The 25,643-nt window shown below is 41.6% G+C and overlaps 1 protein-coding gene across 1 annotated transcript in view; it reads left to right on the forward strand.

Annotated features, from left to right (window-relative positions):
* lamc3 (laminin, gamma 3) overlaps positions 1-25,643 on the forward strand; it is a 116,116-nt gene that overhangs the window by 11,979 nt on the left and 78,494 nt on the right. The window contains exons 3-4 of the mRNA XM_073478265.1: positions 16,933-17,063; positions 19,378-19,544. Coding sequence (XP_073334366.1) covers positions 16,933-17,063; positions 19,378-19,544 — 298 coding nt within the window. The remainder of the gene's footprint in view (positions 1-16,932; positions 17,064-19,377; positions 19,545-25,643) is intronic.

A 25,643-nucleotide genomic window follows, 5' to 3' on the forward strand; every position in this document is an offset into this window, starting at 1 on the left:
TAATTGCCTGTTCGGGGAGAACGTGAATCGATTTTTAGAGATGACTCAATTGCATGGAGTCAACGGAAAGTTCACCCAGGCCAGCTCAAATTGAAAAGCTCTGATATGCTCTAGCTGAATGAACGGTCGGAAACGAGACTCGAGGGTCATGAAGACAGAAAGAACTGGTGCTTCTGATGAGGTCTGAGATCAACCAGAGGACGAGGAGGCTAAACACAAATACACAGACATCTTCTGTCTGAATGCACCTAAAGGCATCATGATCCAAACACATCTCCTAGACATTATGTTTAAAAGTTGTGTATGGATATACTGTAGTTAGGATGGATGGTGGACATACTGAGTGAAGGACACCAGAGACTGGGGTTTGCATCCAGCGTGTGATTGCATCCAGGCAACAAAGGCTGAAAAGTGGAAAGAGATCATGTTTCCAGTTTAATACTGAGAGTCATAAAGTACTCCTGTTTTGTACTGTGGAGTTTTTCAATTATTAAACGAGACCGTGATCTTTCCCTAACCTCAAACGCTTGAGTGCTTAAACATAACCGTTTTACGACCATAAAAAAGTTATACAACCTGCAGAACCATTTCCATACGTTAATTCAAAACATTTCTTCATTATGTTTATAGAATCTAACAGTGATTTCCAGCAGAGAGGGTTTCATCCTCCAATTACCACCTGCTTATTCGATGAATTGCAGTGCTTCCATGTTGCCATCACTAAAAAGCAGAGGCAACAGCAGTGATTTAAACATCCCCAGCAGGAGCAATGTGATAATTTTCACAACCTCCATAACCTGACTGTAGGCCCGGAGTGTTTTCACTCTAAATTTTGCTTCTTCCCGTTGTCTCACGCTTTTTTTTGTTTTTTAACTCCCCTCTCTGCAGCAGCAGTAACAGCTAAAGTTCCTGCCATGCAGTGAACATGAATCTTCAACAATAATCTCCAGGGACTATGATGATTGGTCCACACCCATTCCCCCTTCCTGCCATGAGCAAAAACATAAAGACAATGATTATGACAATGTGTTCTTCTCCTTCCGCGTGACCTTTCTCCTAAAATGTGAGGTGAAAAAACTGCAGAAATAGGATCTGGCAATGCAAGACTACCACCTCTGTAAAAGGAAGCTGTCCTCCTCCACATCATTAAATAAGAAGAGCAAGGCTGTCTTTATGTGGGGGGATATGCAGCGTAACCCTGAAGAACCATAACCGGCTCTCAAGAAAAAGAAGCCATCTTCCGAAATGCAATAAAGTAACAATGAGGGAATTTCCAGAGAATGTGCGTTGCTCAGCCTATATTTGCAGTGTATAACTGTTATAAATCAATTTAAAGATGATTTAGCTATAGCGCAACCCAATCCCAATATTTCTCTCTTGATGTCTTCAGACTCAACTGTGAAATATGTTGTGTTTCAAATCTCTGAATGCGACGTTCAATGAAAAACTGCTGAAGCAAGCGAGAGCCTGACTCTGAGAAATTGCTTTTTGTCCACCAACGCTGGTGTATTTGAATTTTTTTTTTTTTTTTATTATTATTATTCATGCCCTTAAATAAAATTGTAAATAAAAACAGCTGGATGCAGAGGTTAGATTTAAAATAGAATTGTGGCATGATGAATAAACGCTTACTTTGACAGAAATATAAAGAACATCTGCTGATTTTAGTAGTTTGTAACTGATGGTGATGTTTAACCCTTTTCGTGCATGGCGTCCAGTGGACAGATATTTGGAAGCCATCTGGTTCTTTGGCCTTATTTGATACTACAACTTGAAGAGTGACAGGAAATGGGATGAGAGAGAGGAGGGATGCCATGCAGCAAAGGGCCACAGTTTGGATTCAACCCCTGGGTGTCAGCGTTGAGCGACATTGTGCACACTCTAACTTATACACCACGAGGACATCATAAATCCAAAATAGCAGGATTTAGCAGGACAAGATTTTCTGACTAAAACCTCCATAGTGTTAGGCTATTAAACAGCAACACTAAATAGTCTTCAGATTGTATCTAAATACAGGCCCAGTAGGCAGAATATACCCTTTGGTGTTTAGGTTTCTGGTTAGTCATTGCCCCATCCTCATGTATCTTGTTGTGACTTTACACTTCCTGTCTTTGTCTTTTTTCTGCATACGCCTCTGTTTCATTTGTTCAGTAGCCCTTGTGTTTTTAAGCCTGTGTGCTTCCTGTCAGTTTGTCTGTTGTGGTCCTGTGTTCTCCTTGTGCTTTCCCTGCGTTTTGCCCTGCATGCCTCGTGTCATCCTGGTTTGTACTCTGTTTAGTTTTGTTCTTGCTTTTTGTTCCCACTCCCCAGCCCCTTTTGTTGCCCGCCTTTGTTATCATGAATACAGCTTTAGTTCATTAAAGCTCACTTTTTTGTTACGTCTTCCTGCCCGCCTCTGCGTTTGCATTTGGTTCCTTTGCCTTTTTTGCAAATCTTAACACTTTGGTGCGTTAGGAACACTGGAGTGGAAAATATGTCTTATCAATCACAGGAAAAAGGTGTACAAGAAAAGTATTATTAAAATCTGGTATTAAGTACTCTTGTTTTAGTTGAAAAATTCTCTTTAGCTGTCTGGTTATCTAAGAAAAAAAGGATTTTAGTTACTCCTTTATCACTTTTTATACCGCTGAGGCACGTTGTCCACTGCAGTGTACATTTACGTCACTCCGTTAAGTTATTACTGTGATTTTTCACTTATTTCAGAGTGAAAACAACCATTGAAAAAAACACATTACTATGTGATTTCATTATAAAAGCATGAACGGGTTAATTGGCACTCCTCAACTCCCCTAAGATGATTTAAAAAGCAAAACAGTGTGACGCAGCTGAGGAACCCTTAAGGCTACATATGGTATCTGTGACTGCACACATACCTAAACCCCCCCTGCCACACACCCTTACACACACACATGCTTTCTCTGCCGGATGCTGTCTCCTCATAAAACCAGCCCTTTCATCAACCACAGCACTCTGGATGCGTGACATCTCTGCAACCTCCTACAGAGTAGAAAGAGGCTTGCCATCCTCCAGAGTGATCCCATTTTGAACTGGGGGAAAGATGGAGGACAGACAGCAGTGGTGAAGCTACATCAGCTCTCAAGCACGCACTAAGCTGCTACTGAGTAGTCGGATAAAGGCGTTTTCTCCTTGTCTGCTATGCGAGGTCCCCGTGCATCTACAACAAGTGCAAATAGAAATATTGCATTTCATTTCTATTGGATTAGCTTTAGTGTTGCGATGGGTCGGGCACATTGAGTGGCAGGCTACCGTCAGTCAGTGAGGAAAGAGGAATGTGCATGCAGGATTTGGCTCTTAAACTGAAAGTCCAGAATTTCTATATGTTTGCCAGGACGACAAAGAAAGAAGAGTGAATGATAAAAAAACATATTTGAGAGGCTTAGCAACAGCCGAAAAATACCTCTCCGGAAGTTTCCACAAGCACCTGGATGTGGTGCTTCGGCATTATTTGACGATTTCTATGAGTTTTAAAGTGCTTGCAAGAAAAGGTAGCTGCAGCCTGGTTTTCTAGTTCAGAAATGATTTAACTGTCCCTTTCTGATTAATCCCTTCACACCAGCTTTCTACCACCGCGCTATTTCGGCCTCTCTATCCATCTGTTATATAATTCTGGACTCAGGCAGGCTGGGACAATAGCAAACTAGAGTCTAGGTTTGTAGGACGTACAGGATTGAACCCAGTGTCCTGAAATTTTTGTAAAGTGAGCATTATGTTTTTTAGCTGGAAATGCAGGCTCTGTGTGTGAAAAAGAGCGAGAAATGCCTGTTCTCACCATGAAAGGATTATATGGGATTAAGGAATTAAGGGGACTAAGAATTATACGAAGGAGGCATGTGTAGGAACAGGTAGTCTGAGAGTCAGGCATATAGTGATAGGAAGAAAAGGGCATTGTGGTCACGATGTTGGACACATGCGTTCATCTCTAATGACCAGAGTTCAGTCACAAGAGAAAATGTATACTTTTAGCTTACTTTTTGGCTAAATATATACGCAGAGATCTTGCCTGGACCTACCCCGTGTCGCTCATTAACCCCCGACTTTAACGGAAGTTGTTTCTCTTGCTCGCGCTCGGCTGTTTGTTTGGTTTCCCACCTTTCCACAGGCAAAATGTTCAATTTGTGCCGCTGTCACATAATTCGGTGGAGGTGGCATGTAATTCGAGTGTGTCCACAACACATTGAATTCATCCAATTCTGTACAAAGGAAGGTGTGAGAGGAGGACATTTTTGGTTGTAGGCATCTTGAGCAGTGAATTGTACAATTTCCAAATCGCCCCTTTGTTTTTTACTGTGTTGTGTAAGGTCTTATCATAGCCTGGGTGTATCACCAAATAATGCAACAACAAAAAAAATGCCCTTTGTTATTTGAATATGCTATTAATGATCTATATAAGTACTTAACCTTATAGGTTTACGATCTCAATCACTAGCTTCAAGTCTTCTTCAGACAGCATGATTAAGTAAAATATACTTTAAAGCAGGGTATACTTCAGGGCCTGGCTACCTTGTGATTAACAAATCGCTACCACGGCATGTCATCGGGTTCTTAGCCAGGTCCAATCAGTATCGTTTCCACCTCCGCTCTCCCGTCCAAATATGACCACTTCTGGTTCTAATAACCAAAAAGGCCGCCACCATAATGCCGAGGCTTCAAACCAGTAGGTGACGTCACGGTGGGTTTACACTTGTTTCAGACTGAAATATCTCAACAAGGATTGGGTGTGTTGACATGGTATTTGTACAGACATTCATGGTTCTTGACTATATATCATAAATGTCTCAACATTTTATACATTGTCAGGATATTTGGTGCACACTCGAGTATGGCTCGGATCGCATTTTTCTGTCCGAACCCGACTGAGTCCTAGAGGATAGTTACCAAGCCTGACCGGCCCGAGTTTCATCGGGCCCCTTTGAATCACACAAAAACGGTTTGCACTTGGTTTTATAATGATTATTGGGTTCCAAGTGGACGACCGCCAAGACACTTTGTACATTGTAAACTGATCATTTAGACCACTTGGCTCTGGACACAAGTGGTCAGCTGGACGCCTTGAAGACATTATGGACACAAGTCTGTACAGCAGTGTCTCTTGGCTGTTAATGTATCTTCGGATCAGTAACACATTTTAAAACTAAGTATAAACTGGGTCTGATTTCTATATTTCTTTCTCATCTTACTTGTTGAACTTTTGATAGACTTTATTGACTCCAGATTAAAGTTTTTAGACACATCGCTTATTGAACCGCACTGTCTCTTCTTGTCTGGGCAGAGGGGTGACGCTGTTCCAATAAACAAACACCCTTATGATGACTCAGTCTATTGAACCGGCTTTGTTTTTTTACACTTCAAAGGACTCCTCCAAAAAAAGTCTTTAGTTTGTTTGTCTGGGAGAGTTTGATTCCCAGATGTGTCCGTCCACGGCTCCAGCTTGTCCCTGTCTCTCCTTGTCCAGGTCAGCAGCATCACAGCTTTCCACACTGGATGGGGAATAGCAACAGGCACTTTTGATTTCGGTGTCGGTTCCTCAGCCTGCTGTTCTGTGTATGTGGGACCACTGTGACCAGCTGGATGGAAAAATCAATCAATTAATGCATTAGTCAGTGTGTGGGAAAAGCTCAACAGTGTTCAGTCCTGTAAAAAAAATAGCTAGGTTTGCAGGCACATGTCAGTCAGGAGCTAATTTGATTCCCTTCTGTAGCTCGTTGTGCTCAGAAAGACTTAATTTTGCGTTAAACATCATGTAAAAACAACATCTACATTATTTCATCAGCAAATATTTCCCGAGGTAAAAATATAAAATATGATTACATAACCTACCACCATACAGTATTGAATTATTTATCTTCAGTGTACAAAGTAATTAGGATCACTATCAAAACTCATATTTTCAGATGCAAAAACTGCTGTTGCACATTAAATACTTATGAAGAGAGACATCAGGGAAATTATATTAAAGGTACATGATGAACTGCATGTATTTAAAAAAGTCTTGGTCTCCTTGATGGGTCTACTGCTTCAGATTTAAAGGGTAACTTTACCAATTAGAGTGTGTTTATAGATCTTGGGGAGAACTACTGAAGTGAAAAAAAGCCTTTTATAGCTCCAGAGAAAGCTATGTGTAATCTGATTAATATCCTCCAGTGGTGTAACTCAGTGGCAAAGTTGCATTGTGGGAAATGTAGGCAACAAAGGCGATATCCCTGGTTCTGCTGTATCGGTTTCGATCAGTTGTTTTTAAACTGTCTATAATGAGTGGCTTGCAGAAGGTGCATTGTGGGTACTGTAGGCATCAGGTTTAGACAGTTAGCCCACTGGGATAATTGTACGACTATAACACTGCTGGACAGTTTAAAAACAAATGATCAAAATGATGCAGCACAACCAGAGATATCACCTTTTTCATTCCACGTCTTCTTCGCCTGTTTCAAAAACCTGCTGCCTACATTACCCATGATGCAACTTAGCCACTGAGCGACATCCCTGGAGGGCAACTTGGCAACAGCCTCTGCTATGGAAACTTGGCTTCGTCATGCAAAAACACATTTTACTCAAAAACAATTTCATCATTTTAAAGAGTTGACTCGATTAAACAAAATAATTACACGTGTTTTCTACAGATAAATGAGTTGCTTTCATCTCTGCAACTTCAGCCTTTGATTTCTCCTGTTGATAATCAGTGTACAAAAATACACAAGCCACATGTTTCATTCTTTCCTCATCAGTCTATAATTTGGCATTTTTTTCCCTTTTTCCTTCATAACAGCAGGAAAAACTGTAATTGCTCATTACTACTACTGAGATGTTGTTATTTTCATAGCGAGTCAATGTAAGGAGCGACATAAGCGCAGGTGGTTGATCAGTATAGAAGCCTTAGTTACATTAAAACCTGACTACTAATTGTTTTGCTGGCTGTATTTCAGTATGCTTTGGCTGACATCGACCCACTGATTATAAAGCCGGTGGGGGGATCAATATAAGCCAAGAATACATAGATTGGGTGGCAAATCTCTCAGCAGACCTGCCAAACACCCTCTCTCCTTCACTCCACCTCTCCCTCTCTGCCTTCCCCCTTAAACAACAAGATGAGAAGGCCCGTAATTGACTGTGATCTGTGTCCCATTAGAATAAAAGGCGGATCAATTGCACCATTTCTTTCATTAAATCTCTCATTCCCCCTCCATTTTAAGGGTGATGGGACAGATGGGTGGAGTGTGCAAAGACAAAAACACATCAGCCATCCTCTTTGATGCAAAAACAAAGCTGCTGAAAGGAGTCTTCTTTTTCATGCTGTGAATCATCAGGGAAAACAAAAGAGATGGTGGGGCTTTTTTTTTTTTTTCTTTTATTGGTGACATACTGGTTCCCGCTTGAGATCCAAATACTAGAAAGATGAGAACAAAATAATATTCAATACAAGGGGCAGGGTTGAGGGGAGCTCTCAACAATATAAATCCCACAACAGCACTTTATGTTGAATATAAGATGAAGGATTAAAAAAAAGGAGTTTGGAGAAGGCAACAGGGAGGGAAGTACATGCAAGGATATAATAGCTGCTTGTTTTAGACAATAAATACAACTGCAAAGCTTCTCTTCTTCTGTGTAAATAGCGGATCCTTTATTTCACCTGGATAATCAGTATCAGCGCTGCTTTCCCGGCAGTCCTGGGTACATAGAACGGAAACAATCAATAAAGCAATTCAAATTATATCAAACAGTTGGTGCAGTCTCTTGGTCAAGTCTGTTACTGTCAAAAGCCTGTAGGCTCGTTTGATCACTCGCAGACCTGTCCAGCTGATTACAGATAGTGTCACTAAAATACCGCAGGCTGATCCGGGATGCAGCATTTTTTTGGCTGCAGGGATTTTTCGGCAGGTGCGGGTCCGGCCTCACCAGAGGCCTTTGCTGTGACACCCGGGGCAGTTCTGTCAGGTACGGGGAGCGATGTGATGCACAGATTTAAACACGACTGTCAGTACAGTTATTTTAATTGTGTCCACTACGCTGTCAGTATACCAGCGATTTGCTGACATTTGCTATTTCACGACTTTTCCTGTCAAAGACACTGGCAGGTTTCACTTTTGCCAGAATAAAATGATGCCAGTTGAAGATATTCTATGTGGGAATTCTGCACTAAAATCTCTGAAAACGACTTGACCTGTGTTATATATTTTGTTGATTTGTGTACTTATATTATCCCAAATGTTTCCAATGTCTCCACACGTTAAGTCAAGGTAATTGTCTGTTTCATTTGGTTGCCCAGCGCAAGTCAGTGAACGAGACTAAATTCAACACTTATAAAACTTTAAATTATTACCTCGTCTGAGAACATTTGTGCCTGAGTCACGTCAGATGGATTTCCATCAGCGATGGTGGCTGTTTAATGGTGTTTTCACCATCAGTGAAGCAAGTTCGACCGCAAGATCATTTAGTTTGTTCACGTTGCTCATGCAGTGTCAGGACAGATTACCTAGCTGTCCACCGTAGCTAACGTTAGCGAGCAATGGCACACATAAAGGGTGTGTGTGTGTCTGTGTGTTTCACTTCAGGTCAACTCTTTTTTCCCCTCTCTTCTTTGTAACGTTGTGTTCTAGAAGTAAAGTACATTCTTCCTCCAGCTCGAGTCAGCAGTCAGCATTACAGTGAATAAACATCCGACAGTGGAGGTCACCCCCGCGGATCGCTGCTGCAGTCAGGTTGATAAACAGGAGCGAAGATAAATCCACTTTTTAATCTCAAGAGTTTTAAATGAATCTATTAATCCTGTCGGTTAACAGCTCCGGATCAGAGCAGAATCCTTAAACAGATGGATAGTTTTAAGGAGACCTTGGAACAATTTCCAGTTGTCAACAAAACAGGTATTATGTGTTTTCATATCGATACCTAACCGCAGCATAAGCAGACTGTTGTAATGAGGTAAAACAAAAATAGAAAAATAACCTCAAGAAATACAAAGTTGCAACATACCTGCTGTGGCAGAAACATACATTGCCAACATTTATTCTGGCGATTGCTTTTCAATATCTTCCAAATTGATTGGCACAAAATTGATGCCATCAGGTCAAAATTCAGATTTGTGTTTACTGAGAACTGTTGCAAATCTTCGGCCACATAAAGGTTAAACTGGTTAATATTACTCTCAGTCTTAGACTGCAGGAAAACATGTCATGATACTTTAATTAAGTCGGAGTCTCAACTGGTTTTTAGTAAATAATATACACATATCAAGTGCACATCTGCTGCCATCTATGAGTCTGCCAATCTTGCTAAATAGATCATTGGCAGCAGTCGGACTCCCTGAGGAAGCCCCTTCATCGTGAGATGCCTCTTCATTAAGTCAAACCTTGTGTGAATATGATTATATGGCCAAATACAGGTGGCGGCGGCTGACTTGGAGGGGTTTTCGATGGCTAATATAAGATGTGGTTAAAACAAATAGGGGACCATGAGCTGAGCGGCACAGTAACAGGACTTCAGTGAGTCACATGTGATGACCTCACAAATTTCGCTGTCCTCCGTTGACCTTTTACTCATGTCATACTGAAGTAAAAAGCAGGAGAACAGCCAGGAATGACCTTCAGTGAGGTGTCTTGGATTGAACTCTTTAATTTCTCAGAATGTGTGGAAGAAAAACTTCCACATGCACAAGTATTTTTGCCCTCATGCCAATATTCCTACTAAGCTATTTACATGTCTAATATTCCTTTATTTGCAGACATACTGCACAGTATGCTGATTAGCAAACACAGCATCCATCTTTCATTCATCAAACAACTATTTTGAAAAACGGTCGGCATTGTGATAGTCGCACTTCTTCAAAAACCTGTTGACATCCAAGTCTTTCATAATGTTCAACAGTCTGGTAACTCACAAAGCCGACTGTAAAAAATCGGGAAACATATTCTGAATGTTAAGCGTCCACAGAATTGCTCCTGAAACCTGAATAATATCAGCATATTTCATGTCTTCATGGGAAAATGCTACATTTGGAAGAAGCGATTAGCCTCTCAGAACGAGCCTCAGTCTCTGGCTTTGTGGAGTCGGCCGACGCTTGGGCAGAATGTGTTTTTCATAAAGTTGATATTATCAGAGTTAATGCCCCGAGCGCTTAACTGTCCAGTTTCTTCCCCCCGTTGTTTGTAGTAATATTGCATTTCTATAGACATGAGCAGTGATCCAGCTAATGCAGTAAAATCAAATCCCCGGGGGTACAAATGAGGCCATAGCGTAAAACATTTTGTCCATCTGACTGACAATGTGTTTTTATGCCAAACAACCGAAAAACACTTTCACCAGTCACAGTTTATAAGGGTTTTAAATTCAACATCAGCATTCATGAATACTCACGAATAAGTCTTTTTGTGTGGTCGCACGTACAGTAAATGAAATCTTTAGCGGCAGATAACAGTGTGGTCAGGTCTCCCAAGGTGCTTTTAATCATATATCACATTTATCAATTGGCTTTTCCGTGCAGGGAGGCAACAGTCGGCCATTTGTGTCAGGGGTTAAAATCACACTCGCTCAACCGAGCGTAAAATGATCCCCGCTCCTCTCTGTGGCATGTCGGCGTGCCATTCTCTCTGCATATGTCTCATACAGAGCCATGCATATTTCATGAGGCTTAAAACAGGAATTGCATCCTGCCTGTTTTATTAGCATTTTAATCCCTTTGCAGATTCGCCGCTTGTGCCTCAGTCTGAGGAGCTGCGCACTTTTCAATATAGACACTTCACACGCTTCATCTGCTGCTTTTAAAATATATCTCCTTGTCATATTGAGAGGTCAAAGCAAAATTACGCTGCAAAAATAAAAAACCAACTGTCGACACTTAAACGCGCAGGTGTTTCTGTCATGTATATGACATCTGCATAAATGTAGTGTTTGTGTTCTGCCAGCGATCTAATGCGTTGTGTTTTCTTGCCAAATGATTTTTATTTGGAATAAACAACTCTCACCTTGTAACACGCCACTTAGATGTTTTCTCTAAAGTAATGGCTTACTTCAAACGGGGGCTCTGTTGTCAAGTTTGTAAAGCTCTCTTTTTTTCAATAATCACGCGGAAGATGAAAGCTGCTGCATGAATTCAAATTTAATTTGTTCAGTCATCCAATAAAACGGTTTGTCTGTCTCCCCTGCCACCAGTCCATCCTCTCTCTCTCCCCCTCTCTCTCTCTCTCTCCCTCTCTAGAAAAGCTGTGTGGCAAATTGGAGCTCCAGCATTGAATGACAATGAGTAAAAGGGGAAAAATACATATTGAGGGCACAGTGAACTTAAGCAATTAAATTAAAAAGTTATTAACTTTGGAATGAGGGACACTGCTCTCTTTTCCCGTCACTGCCTGCAAGGCAGGGGGCCACAGAGTTCAAGGAAACATACTGAAACAGAAAAGAGGGGAGCGGGGGACAGACGTGGAGAGGAAAAAAGAGACAGAGACAGACGGGGGAGAAGACACAAGAGAGACACGAGGCTTAGAGGTGAGGGGGAAGGTTACGAGCCCGCCACCCCCCCGAGCGGAGATGTCCTCCAAAACTGCATTTGATGGCATCAATAAAAAGTTGTTGTGCGCGGCCTGATGTCTACGTGCGCGTGCACCTGCTCGTTTGATCATTAGAGCGTTATTGTCTTAAGCGAAGGACTGGCTCATTGCCACTCCAGCTTATCCTTAAGTCAGCATCATTGTAGCATTGTGAGCCCAAATTCCAAGGGAGTGAGAATCAAAGTTAATTAAGCTTTTGCTGTGGTTTGCACAAATAATAAGTAATGGGCTGACTACTAATTAACCCTAAGAAACTGCTTCCTTTCAGTGCAGTAAGTGATATTTGGAACTATGTCTGCTTTTCCTGACACAATTAGCACTGTTCCGCCGAGCATATCTAATAACTCGTCCATATGATAATGGTCTCGTACTCTGTGATGAATGGAGGAGGGGGGAATTTGCTTTGCTGTGGTGGGATGGGAATTTTTTGAAGTGCTAACAATGCGTTTAAAACATTTTTATCATCTATGTTTGTGTTAAAGCGTTGAGAGCGGGATGTAGCCGAGCAGCACCGGCGTTCAATGCGGCTCCCTCATTAGTGGAGGACATAAATCTCGTGCATTTTAACATTAATGATCATCAGTTTGTGCAAATCATTTATTTAATAATTTATCAAAAGGCCAGGACATGTCTGTTATCTACCGCCCGTTGTTTTTTCGGGGGATTTGATCACATTAGAAATGAGATTCCTCACTGGAACCGCAGAGCTTCATGCCAGAAGCTGATCGAATCTACCTCATGCACCGTTGCGCTCGTGACGTATTGATCTATTTAATTAAACATGAACCCATGAAAAATATTGACACAATATTCTCGGCGTGTTTGTGTGATGTACTCCTTTTTTTCTCGTAGTTGTCAGAATGCAGCAAAGCACTCGTCTATCTCGACAACTTTTGGACGGATTGCCATGAAATATAAATAACTCCACAACTACAAAATAGTTGCAGCACAAAATTTTTACAGACTTTTATGTTCCCCTCAGGATGAATTGTGAATTCATCTTTCAGGTTCACATTTTTTTTTAGCATAGCAATTGTTTTTCATCATGGTGCCCCTTTAGCTTCCCACAGCGCTGCTTCTGTCACACTGCAACCTGTTTCCATTTATGTAAATCCTTCACTGGTTGAACACCTCACTTATTGTGCACAGGGACAAGTATTATCATTCGAATAGAACAGAGAAAAAGTTTATTATTCAGCCGAGGCAGGATAATTGTCTTTGGTCTGACCGAGGGGAAATGTAAACACAAACATGTCTACAAGATAAAAACAGAACAAAGATCTCATCGTTCATCCTTCGTACCTCTGGTGCACACCTACACTCTCATATTTAAGCTTACTGTAGTCAGCTGCCAGCAATAATTGCATTCAGGATAGAGGAACCCTTGTGGATCCAGAGGTGTTCTGTAGCGGCATGAGGGGAGCAGCTCAGGGTGGAGGGGATGCGTGTTGTCATTGCTGTAAAGGTCATCTGAGGACTTTCATTGTTAGCCTACTATCTTCCCTGCAGTCCAACAACCCTAATCTCTAGTTTTTGTTCAAGTGTCCATACTGGAAAGAGGATGCTCTTTATTACCGTGACATACACTTTTTTTTCCAAAATGTCAAGACTGACCTCAATCTCTAAATTATTAAAGAGACGTCAGAAGACATTATGATCATTTTTAGTGTGTTTCAGGAGAAAACCCGACAAAAGACAGGTACAGCATGAGTGAGAAGGTAGAAAAGCTGAGCAATCAAACAGACGACGGACATAAAGACAGTTTGTAAGCACGTCGCCCAAGACAAGAGTCATTTTCTGTCTCCTGCAGATGAACTTTTCCCACGAGTAGCACTGGTGCTCCCGAGCAAATATTTTAGGAGCACCACTTAAACTGTCATGCAACACAATACATTCTTATGTTTTCCATGCTGACTGATAAATCCTTCGGTAATAAAGGGGCATATCAGGTCTCTGGTGTTTCACATGACATACGAAGGTGATGCTTTTAAAACGTGGGCATGTTTGCAAGTTGCACAGGCGCTCCTGAGTATACATTTTAGTTGCAGTTGCAGTCTGGAGTTCTATCCTGTTGTTCTGACCTCTTGTTCCTATTGTGAGGTTAAATCACAATATATTTCCTCTCCGGTTTCTCAACCTCACTGCCCCTCATTTCACCATATTATGTTACCTTGCAGCTCATATTCCCCATCTCAAACTGAAAATAATCACACGTCCAGGTGGTGTGAAAAACAAATTAAAGAATTCTGTTGGTCCGTTTTTTCCCCCCCCTGGTAACTGCAGTGCATTCAGGCCATTCACTGTTGTCCAAAGTCCATTAGCCAGTCGAGCCATGGTCAAGTAGGGGCAAAGTCAATAAGCAAGGGCCTGGAACAATAGTACGCCGGCGAACTGCACTCAATTCTGCAACACTGTACTTAGGACAAAATAGCAGCTCTATAGCAGCTCCTCGATAGGCTGCTAAGGCACAGAACAGTCTGGTAACCCTGAAAGAGCACTCCAGCTAGCAGGGGAGTGCAGAGATAGGGCAGGAACAAGGAGAGAAGGGAAAATACAGATACAGTATTTCAGGTAGGAACAATAAAGGAGGGATGAGTTACAACTGGGAGCCACCGGTTGACCTAATTAAAATGTAAAAATTGTCCTCTCTCGTTAAAAAGACCTGTTAATTAAGGGATTTTTTACACACTGTGCCACTGATTGCACAGCGAGACACTAAACCTCGCACAGAATAGCCTTCTTATTAGAATTTACTGACAAAGCAAGACCCACAAGTGGCGATGAGGTTCCTGTCGTCACGCCGACACCATCCATGCGAGGGGTTGAACCAATCGGGAACACATGTGTGGCAGATTCACACCAGATGTTCCACTAAGGGGGCTACGACCTCTTGATGCCCCACAAGTATGTCTCTTGGAACTGCAGGCACCGACCACGCAGGTGGTCTGAAATCCCAAGACCCTCTCCTTTGAAACCGGGGGATGGTGGCTGCGCTGACTGACTGAAGAAAAGCCCCTGAGAAGATAAAGATTGGAACTTAGTTGGAGACTTTCACTGCAGTGCTGCTCAGGCTATTTTAAGCTGAGAGAGATCACGTTAGGTACCTGTGAAGAGAGCCTCAGAGGGCTCAGTAGTGTCATTTCATGCTGCTAACCAATTAAGCCACTTTCTTCACTTGCTGAACAGAGAGCAGTGCTGTTTTAAATGGTAACTATCGCAAAGCTAAAGAATGAAAATGTTATTACATTCGCTCTGTGCTCATACTATACAGATTTGGATGAGGTATTTTCGCTTACATGACTATATCCACCATTTTTTCAGTCTATTAATTAGAAATCTTTGATGTCAGGCCGCAAAACCAAATCTATGCTTGTCTTTTCTTGTCAGCCATGTTTCTGTATTGCTCACTGCCCTATTCTCTGCTTTTAACCGCATGTCTGCACAGCTGTAATCTTTAACAAACACATAAACAAGACTATTGTTCGTTATGATGTGTTGTCTGTATGTATTGTATACATCTCTGCAAGCTTACGCCCACTGTATAGTGACATGAAGCCAATAACTGTTTGGAATTAATCATAACATCACAGGAGTCAACAGCCATGCAGTGAGTCTGCACCGGAAAATGCTAAAATGCTACAATCTCACAATTGCAATATGTTGATGTTACACAGATACACTGCATGTTCGCCAGGATCATCATCTCAGTTTAGCATGTTTTGCATTCAAAATTTTCAGTTTTATCTTGTGGCAACACTGTGTTTATGATCTAGTAAAGTTTAGGCACAAAAATCACTTGGTTAGGGTTCAGAAAATGTTCATGTTTTGGCTTAAAACAGCTGGAAATTATCCCAAGATCTCCTTTAAAAAATATCCAGCCGTTTCACACTTACAAATGTTGAAACTCAGTCTCAAATTGCAGTCACTGGCTTGGCTGTGGTTTGCAGAAACATTCTGACACTGTCAACATTTTCTCTCGGCGAGCGGGCTGTTGTAGGCAACTTGTAGAAAGCTACTGGTTGCATGGGAGTTGCGTTCTGTCACCAATGCTAGCGTGACAACTCAGCAGTTTAATGTGAAATTGAGATGTAACAGCTTTAGAGGACAGTCTGGGGATCACCAAAATAATTAGAATACATCCGGTGAGCTCCATATCTGTACGAAATTTTCTGGAAAACCATCCAATAGTTAAAAATTGCCAAAAATGTCAATATGCCGGTGCTGCTGGTGCTTAAGTCGGCGATACTCCTCTGGGGAACATTTACAAAATTTAGAGCTACACCAGTAGCTTGGCAAAAACATGGTATGGTATATCTGTTATGCTTTAAACAATGATAACATGAAAGGTAAAACATGAAGAGGCTAAATAGGCTAAACCCAGTTCATCCCAGTCCAGTTCTATTTGACGGGGCTTCAACCACTACAAAGACGGGCTGTAACACTTGAGAAAAACATGAATGAATGAACTCATCACACATGTTTTCAGTCTGAGGCCCATCCGTCCCAATCTCCTTTCGCTCCCGTTGCCACACTTCAAAGACACCTCTGGGGAGAGGCTTCAGAAACGTACAGCATTACAGGCTTTTTCAAGACAGCCACAGAGTCCCAGTCAAGAAACGCACTGAGAGTTTCTCTCCAGCTATTTGTTTTAAAGTTGGTTCTGCTCACGAGTAAGAGATTCCTCATGTCATTTAGTTCTGCCTTTACCTGGCCTCGCTTTTATCTTCCACCCGACTATTGCACTTCCCCTTTGCTTTTTCCTCTGTTTGTGTTATCCCTCTTCACTTTCTTCTCTCGCTCTTGCTTCATCCTGTCTTTACCTTTGCAGTGGGCTTCAACAGAGGAGCTTAAATCATATCAGGGACGGGGAGCTGTGTCACGTCCCATCCGTTATACTGAAGTAGTGCTGCAGTGATGTCTCTTTTCTTATGTTTTTTTTTTTCCTATTTCTGCCTTTGTCTCCATTAATCCCCTTCTTTCTTCACCCCTCTTTCTGACATTAACTCAATTTCCTACACCATGCTCATTATCTCCCCATTACATCTGCTGTCTCCCCTGCCATTACACCATCACCCCTGTCTCCTTGATCCGCCAAACTCTCCATTCCAACTTATTTTTCTTAGCTCTGTCTTTTGCTGTCTTACATATCATCTCTCCTCTTGTCTCTCTTAAGTAAATTCCAGTTTGTATTTCTGTCCTCCCTCCTTCCTGTCTGCTTCCTCCTGCCTCTAGGAGGCGCAGCAGCCAACACATCACCCCCCTCTGGTTCTCTTTCATTCTATTTTTTTTGTAGAGGTTGACCTCAGACAGTGTTACAACATCTCTCTCACCATGTTGGTCGTTTCTTCTTCCCCTACCTTTTTATCTTTTCCAGGAATGGGTGACAGCCACTGACCTGCTCATCTCTTTGGACAGACTTAACACCTTCGGAGATGAGTTCTTCAAGGACGCCAAAGTGTTGCGCTCGTACTTCTACGCCATCTCTGATTTCTCTGTGGGTGGCAGGTAAGAGTCACCTGAAACCACCTGCTTTCTACCAGCTCATGTCCCTGGGGAGCCAAAATTATTTCTGAAATGTTAAAAAATTAGTCACTTTAGTTCATAACCTTGAGCTTTGTTCTGTGAAACCCAATGAAAACTCACAAGCTTTGTGCCGTCCTGTTTCTCTGTGTCAGGGCTAAATAATAGAGCCTCCAGCTACCTCAAACACAATGCAACACAAGGCCTGTCTCCTAATGCATTTATATAATACTAATTGGCTTTGCCAAATATATTTCAGAGGACACACAAATGCTGTGTGAGGAGGTAGGGGATGCTGGTTGAGCATAAAAACCACAGATTTTGATAGTGAGCCCGGGTTTCAAGTGCTATATCTCACATAATGGTGTGTGTAAGGTGGGGCGATGGTTATGGTTTGGGTTAAATGTTGAAAAATTCAGCATGCCCCATCTGGTGCTTCAAGCAAGCCTTGACTTTTTCAGTATTTAATCAGTAGCACAATGTTTTTCAGGTACATTCAATATGAACAATTTGCAGATATGTAACCTTTTCTTCAAAATCTAATTGAATATGCAAATGTCTCATATAAAAAACCAGCCTGTCCTAATGCGTGAAATATGGCAGCCTGGTCAGTGACCCTACACTTCTGTGTTTGATAATGTAGTTTCAATTCTTGAAGCACCTCTCTAGTGCAGTAAAGAGCAAGAAATATCCAAGTAGGAGGGTGGATGGATGGGTCATACCCTGGCCGTTCCCTCCAAAGACAGGGGTTCACATCCCAACAATCAAGAGTGGGTCTTTTTTAGTCCAAGTCCATATAAGTCATAATATTTTAACAGTTTATCAGCAAGCTTTATTTTGAAAGTCTAATCAAACGTTGCATATAATGTATTATTGCTAACTCGATCATGGAGCCATTAATGTGCCAAACTGACGTTAGAAGACAGATGTACTGTCTGTAACAGGTGTACAGTATGTGTGCAAAGTGAGACGATCAATCAGACTGTCCCGGCAAAAAAAAATAATAAAAAAAAAACCTTGCTGTCTGTCAAGTTGCCATCAGGTGAGAGTAAATCAAGATAATCCTCCATCCCCCTTCCACTTCTTTTGGTTTATTACTCAAAGTAATGAGAGAGGACACGGCGCCAAGGACCGGGCTGCACCATGGCACCGCAGATAGAAGCGGACGATTAAGTAGTTGAGATGAAGCCTTCATAAAGCCTGTAAACTTGATCTGACACCTGTCACAAACGCTTAGGATCACTGCGGCCGCATGACAAATTACACGCCAATGCCACAACACTTGGGGGAGAGACACACATGACAACATGTTAGCCTTGTCCCAGTGCACTCTGTACACATGGGTTTACACCTCAGCGCTGCACCTCACCTCCTACTCACAGATGCTGTAAAAGACAAGATTTATACAGAATATCCCTGCAGGCATTCATGTATATGAAAAACGCTGTTCTTTTCCCTCTGGTATAACATGAGGACTCAACATACTGCACATCACTTTTTGAACTGCACATATGCTGCCTGTACAGTTCGTGTGAACTCCCTCATAACATATTCAGTAAGAATTATCACCGAGCAGCTCCGGTCTACTCCAGCAGAGAGATGTGATATTTGGATCGGAAAGCACTTTGGAGTTACCAGGGTTTTGTTGTCTCAGCGACAACGGAAATAACTGGGTCTGAGCCTCAGGCAAGCACACGTCTGGATGCGGGACAGCTGGCTAAATTTGACAGAGCCTGCCACTCAGACATGTCCCTGTCCCCTATCACAGCCACTCGACAAAACCCGACGACGCTGCCAGGAAATATCACACACAGCAAGGCGTAGCTGCCACTGTGCTCCAGAGGAAATTATATGTTTTCCAAAAGCGGGGAGGGAGGAAATTAGCAGCTATTCACTATCTTGTTGTGAAAATTGACTTAATAAATCGTGTGTTATCTGCTTTTTAAAAGTTATACATTACATTCATTTAAAGATGGTGTGCAGGCAAAAAGATACACAGTTAATAAGAGCTGATGACAAATGCACAAACTAGTATTCTTAGAGATACATGCTTGTTGCAGTGTTTAAGACTGAGTGCTGACAGTTGCTGAAGGGGAATGAAAAACACACCTCATCTCAGGCCATGCTATGCTGGATGGATGATAATAGGAAGTGACAACTCCGTACGGTGGAAACACCTTCTCACTTTCCCCTCTCCTCTGCCTTCTACTCCATTCAACTGTGTGTGTGTCTGTGTGTGTGTGTGTTTTGGAAAAAGGTTGTATCCTTTACAAAACTAGCTATCTGTCTTTCCCCTCAGATGTAAGTGTAACGGTCACGCCACCGAGTGCTTTGAGGGGGAACACGGGAGGCTGGTCTGCGCCTGCCAGCATCATACAGCGGGGGATGACTGCCAGACATGTCGCCCCTTTTACCAGGATAGACCCTGGGCCAGGGCCACCGGGGATTCCGCCAACGAGTGTTTAAGTGAGTAGCCTCCTTCTGGTCCGCTGTCACAAACCCAGCCTGCTGCAAAAAATTCACCAGGCGGTGTTGAATTCAAGTGACAAGCCGAGGCTGTGAAAGGTCCCATAAAGGCCATCAGTGTACCACCTCCCATCAATCTCCAATATATCTAGGAAATTTTGATTTCTACTTCCTGCGTGAGCGAGCAGATACTACACTCGGGGAAAAAAAGAGAAGAGTCAGACTCTCAGTATGGAAATCAAGTTCATTGGGTGTTATTATGCTGTAAAATGAATGGTATTTTACTATGTTGAACTCGGCTTCATAATCGCATTTGTCTATTTGTCTTCCACCACATCTCTTTTATCACATTTCAGGCAAGAACAAACAGTAAGGAAATTCATTTTGTGGCTGCATTACAGCAAGTACTCATTTATAAACGGTGGCATTGTAAAGTGTGTAAGTACCGGCCCCTTGGAGGATGTGTGTTTATTTAAATCAGCTTCTGTTTTGTTCTGTATGTGCCGACTGCACACACAGCATTGGTATGCACATATGTTTGCAGGCATCTGCCCTTCAGAGCTTCTGAATGTGTGATTTAGCGCGAGTGTTATCAGGTTTGGCTCATCACACCGTGCACTTTCACTGCAACGCTGCTGAGGATGAATTGTAATTGGCTGAGGGATAAAAACCATAAAGGAGAGTGGCTCACAAATTGTATTTGTTTTTCGCAGAATTCTATTAAGCAGCAAGCTTGTTTTAATTACTCTTACTCTTGGTTCCAAGCAGATGGCGTCTTAAATAGAGTACTGCGCCCAACTTAATCAATGCGGTATATTAATAAATAAACACACGCCATATAAAAGAGTCGCAGAATGTGGAAGGATAATAATGAATGCTCAGTGTAATTGCAAGTCTCTATCTGGCACAAAACTAATTTTGCCTCAGTTTGCCCCACCAACCTTAAATATCTCAGTGTCAGGCCGCTGCGATATTCTCTTCTGTGTTTGGGAATAACATTTTGAAAAAAGAAGATGGTGATTATAATCAGCATATTTGCACTCAGGAAATGAAGAACACTAAATAAACAGTACAGAGTGGTGAAATATAAATTTGATGAAATCCTGTAATCAATAAATGTGTAGAACTTGGAGTAGAAATCAAGTACTTCATATTTTCCAGACGTTCACAATCAATGTTTTATTACACTTACCACACTGTGTTAGAAAAGGCATCCCATCCAAAGATTAGAGAGGTGTCGGTCACAACCATTGACAGTGTGAACTAAAATGGCACTCAGTAGAGCACATACCTCCTCCTCCAACAGTCCCCTTTATTTAATCAAGCCTAATCCAAATGAAATGAAACATTAGAATCCACTTGATCCAGATTTTTATTTAGATCTGCATGAAGTTGTACTCATAGATACTAGCAACAAATTAACCAACCAACAGATTAATCAACCAACCAACAAACTAACCAACCAACAGATTAATCAACAAACAAATTAACCAACCAACAGATTAATCAACCAACAAATTAACCAACAAACAAATTAACCAACCAACAGATTAATCAACCAACAAATTAACCAACAAACAAATAACCAATCAACAAGTTAATCAACCAACACATTAACCCACCGACCAACTAACCAACCAACAAATTAACTAACCAACAAATTAATCAACCAACACATTAACCCACCAACCAACTAACCAACCAACAAATTAACCCACCGACCAACTAACCAAAAAATTAGCCAATCAAAAAAATAATCAACCAACACATTAACCCACCGACCAACTAACCAACCAACACATTAACCCACCAACCAACTAACCAACCAACAAATTAACCAACCAACAAATTAACCCAACAATCAACTAACCAATCAACAAACTAATTAACCAACCAACAAATTAACCAACAGACATGGGTGAAAACTTAACCTCCTTGGCAGAAGTAAATATGGACGGAGCTTCCAGGTCTAAAGAGTGAAGACAAAGCTAAAGTGCTTCAAATCAACATAATTTCTGATGCCCAGCATTAGACTGGTTTCAAAAAGAAGTCAGAAACTGACCCAACTTCTCACTTGATTAATTACTTCAGTAAACAGTTTCCTAATGCCTTTCTGGTCTGAATCATGAGTTTCAAGTCATCTTGTAAACAGCATGATCTCTGTAAATGATCCTATTTAGAGTAAAATAGGTGACGCTTTAGTGAGTGGCTACCTTGTGATTTTCAAGTTGCGACAACAGCTTCTGGTTCTCAGTCAGGGGTGAAGGCACTTTCACTGAACGCTAATTTGCTGTTCTGTTATTGTACCATAATTGCATACAGCTTAAACATGCTGTTATTTTGTCCATGTTTGTTACTACCAAGAGGTGAAACAACGTCAAGATGGTCCCGCCCCTCTAGTTATGGGAGAGACGTCTTCATCCTAACAAATACAGGTTTGAGCTGTCAGGGGTCTAAGGTGTGAAACATTTGTGGGCTTGAGAGCGCTGAGACCGGTAGTTGTACCTGATGTCACGTCGGGAGAGCAGCAGCAGCACCATTTGCTGTGTGAGACTGCGTTGGCTGCATGTAATTTAAGACTACTCTGGCATAAGAGGAAGGATGAGGTGCCTTTTTGGGTCTAATCGAAACAGGGAACATGATCTCTGGCTTTGCAGGAACAGAGAAACAGCAAAAGCAAAAGTCACATATGGCGTTATTCTTAGAGCATATGTGAATTTGCTGAACTTCTATTCATTTGATATGCATGCTGTTTTTAATTGTTGATGTATTTGCTTATCCACTTTTGGTTTGACCTGGAAAGATCTTTGAAAAGCCATAAAACATGACTGAAGTCAGGAGCTTTGAAAACAGTTTTCATGCTGTCTGTTAACCTTTCTACTTTTATCCTTGCAAAATATCGACCTTTTCTGTCACTTCTTCATCTTTATATACCTGCGTTCACTGTAGAAATATCCAAGACTGTCCTCCCAAGAACAATTACAGCATTGGTTGTTTCAGCAAGAACCTCCAAAACAACATCTGGTAGTGTTCAAGTGACAAAACTCTCTAGTAATTATCAGTCAGGTGACGTTAAGACAAACATTGGAAAAATTACATAACAACACAGGAGACCGATGTTTCCCTTGATTCTACCTAAGAGTGACCACAATCCTTCTGTAACCTTAACCTCATGATTATTTTTGAAAACAAGACGACAAAGTGAATATTCCTAAAAGACATACTATGTAAGAATGTGGCATTAAAACATCTAACGGTGCATTTCATTTCGTCACCTGTGAGTTCAGGATTCACCGGAGACTCCGGATCTCTCATTCATGTTAGTACATTTCATGAACACCAATGGCGGTCACCTCTACGGATCGCTGCTGCAGTCCAGTTGATAAAGGGGAGTGAAGATAAATCCACTTCTTAATCCCAAAAAAAGTCATCTCTGCACTCTTCTACCATTTGTAAATGGCTCAGAATCAGATGTGACCCAGCTCTCTCCTTCAGAGCTGGCCGGCTCTGAGCAGTGGCTCTGCCGCTCTCTGCAACTTTTTTGTTTCGGTATGATAGATTGATAGACAGTCTATTCAAGTCGTTTTTGTACCTGAACAAAGTGTTCACTGAGGGCTTTAACAAGTGATACTTTTTATCTTTTGATTTGGAGGACTTGTTAGAGATTTTTCAGTTGTAGAGAATAATGTGCAATATGATAAACTTTATCATTATTACTGTCTTACCGTTAATAAGAAAAGTACATCTGCTTGCAACACATTTGCTGCTTTATTCTCCACCAGATCAAAAGGTGTGAATTAGTACCTGTGTAATGAATATGTAGTGTGAGAAAAGACTTGCAGTTAGCAGACATGAAGTGTTGAAAACAAACCTCTAAAGTGCAGAAGTGTGACGCTACGGGGGAAGTCACAGTTCGGTCATACCTTGGTTTTAGAGTCACGGTGCGTTTCCATTTTGGAACAATCGGAAATAAAACAGCGACAAATGAATCCTAAATGCCAAATGCTGCGTTTCTTTTCATTTGTTTTCATCAGACAGTGGTGTAAGGTGCAGTTTGTTCCACCTGAGAGTGTTGGTGAAACCTGTAGTGCATTAAGTGGTAAACAGTGAACATACACTCTGGCATAGGTCACATTTTAATGCAGGGCTGATAAAAAACAAACAAATGCGATGTAAATGCCAATTGCTTCAGTAATGTCTTTGGCCCTGTCTGCTTTCACATCTGCAGGCTGCTTAAGAACAGCGGGGACACGCTGTTAGACTTTTTTGGCTTCTTTTTGGTGATTGACACATGTGGGTGATGCCATCTAATACGACGCCGACACGCCGTCCCAGTTCTGATCCACCACTTGCTCTCCGAAATGTTCCACAGCTGATTTGAAAGAAGCAGGCAGGTTCTCGAGCTCCTGCGTCTCATTTAAACTCAGCGTATTGTCAGCAGTCAGTCACAGTGTCTTCTTCTTCGTCTTGAGGAGCAGCTTTTGGGTGCATTGCCTCACCTTATTAATTGCTCACATACTTGCCTGTAAAACTTTGCATGTTACTGGAAGATACCATTAGATCACACTCCTTATCTTGTCCCTGACCCCTGACCCCGTCACATCGCCATACTGGCCCTACACTGCCCCCACTGTTCATGCAGGTATTGCACCTTGCTGCAACTGATTTTGGTCAATACTCATTTACTTATCCACACATTATATATAGAGAGACTGAGATTTTATTAACCCTTATTCATAAGTGATGCACCGATATGGAAATGCTGGGACGACACCGATGTTTAAAATAACAATTTGTAACCGATAACAGATACCGACATTTTAAAGTTTTGTTTTTGTCTAATTTATTCTCCCTTTTTTGTCAAGGAAACAAAGAAATCCTCATTATAAAAGCTGAAATCAATTCAGCCCTTCATTACACTTATCTTCCAATGAGCACAAATTCAATCATACAAATTCATAAAACAACCTTTAATATGACCTTCCTCCCCATGAAAAACTCTTTTTTGAAAATAACTCCTTCAAAAGCTGCTTTATCCTGCTATACAACTCACAGAGGAGAGCTTTTTCCATTGTAGTCCAACAAAAACTCTTTGTGTAACATAAATTAATGTCATAAAATGTAAACGTAAAAGCAATAGAATATAAAAGAAACCATCAGGTTGCTGTGATGACCCTCCTACTCACCTTTCTTGTCCGTTTTCCTCCAGATTCTCCGCCAAACTTGTCATGTTCTGTTCATGCCCTCTTGCAGCAGATTAACAACGGCCACTGACACTGGTGAATGCCACCTTTATTTATTTGCCGATAAGCCGACGTCAGTCAACCACGTGCGTATCGGCTGATACCGATGTTGGGCTGATAAATCAGCGCACCCTCAGTATTTACTCTTCTGACACTCGACTATCTGATCAGAGAGGATCCATCACTTCCTCAACTTAGAATCGACTTTTTCACAATGTTTCCTGGTTCAAATTATTTTGTGCTTGTGAGATAATGTCTGAAGTGTAATCTCTCTCTGGATGCTTGCTGCAGCCTTTACGTTAATCTGACAGAATTCGATTCAGAATTATGTCGTGTTGAAAGTGATGTGTTGTGACCCTCACATAAAAGTGACGAGGGCGTTTATTCAGACAGAGGATGCATTTCTGAAAAGGGATTTATAGAAATGCTTCATAAGACTTGATAGTAAACATTTTCAATGATGCTTTCCCCTGGCTGATGGCTGCTGTTCTTGCTATATATGGAATGGACTTAAAGGAGACATGTCATGCTCATTTTCAGTTTCATAATTTAATTTTAAGTCACTACTAGAAGAGGTTTACATGTGTTAATGCTCAAAAACACATCAGTTTTCTCTTGTCATTGTTTTCTGTCCGGTGCTGCAGCGCTGTATTGCCCCTCTGTTTTAGCTCCTGTCTCTTCAAGGACCCCTCCTCCTCCTGAATACCCAGTTTCCTCTGATTGGTCAGCTCACACACGCCTGACCCAGCACCACTAACAACAACAGAGCAGCTGTGCTACATCAATTCTTACATGCCAAATCACCCACTAGGCATTACATTTTGCAAATGTAGGACATGGTAGTAGTGTGATGTCG

The sequence above is a fragment of the Pagrus major genome, chromosome 12 (genome assembly GCF_040436345.1).
Source record: "Pagrus major chromosome 12, Pma_NU_1.0".
NCBI classification, from domain to species: domain Eukaryota; kingdom Metazoa; phylum Chordata; class Actinopteri; order Spariformes; family Sparidae; genus Pagrus; species Pagrus major.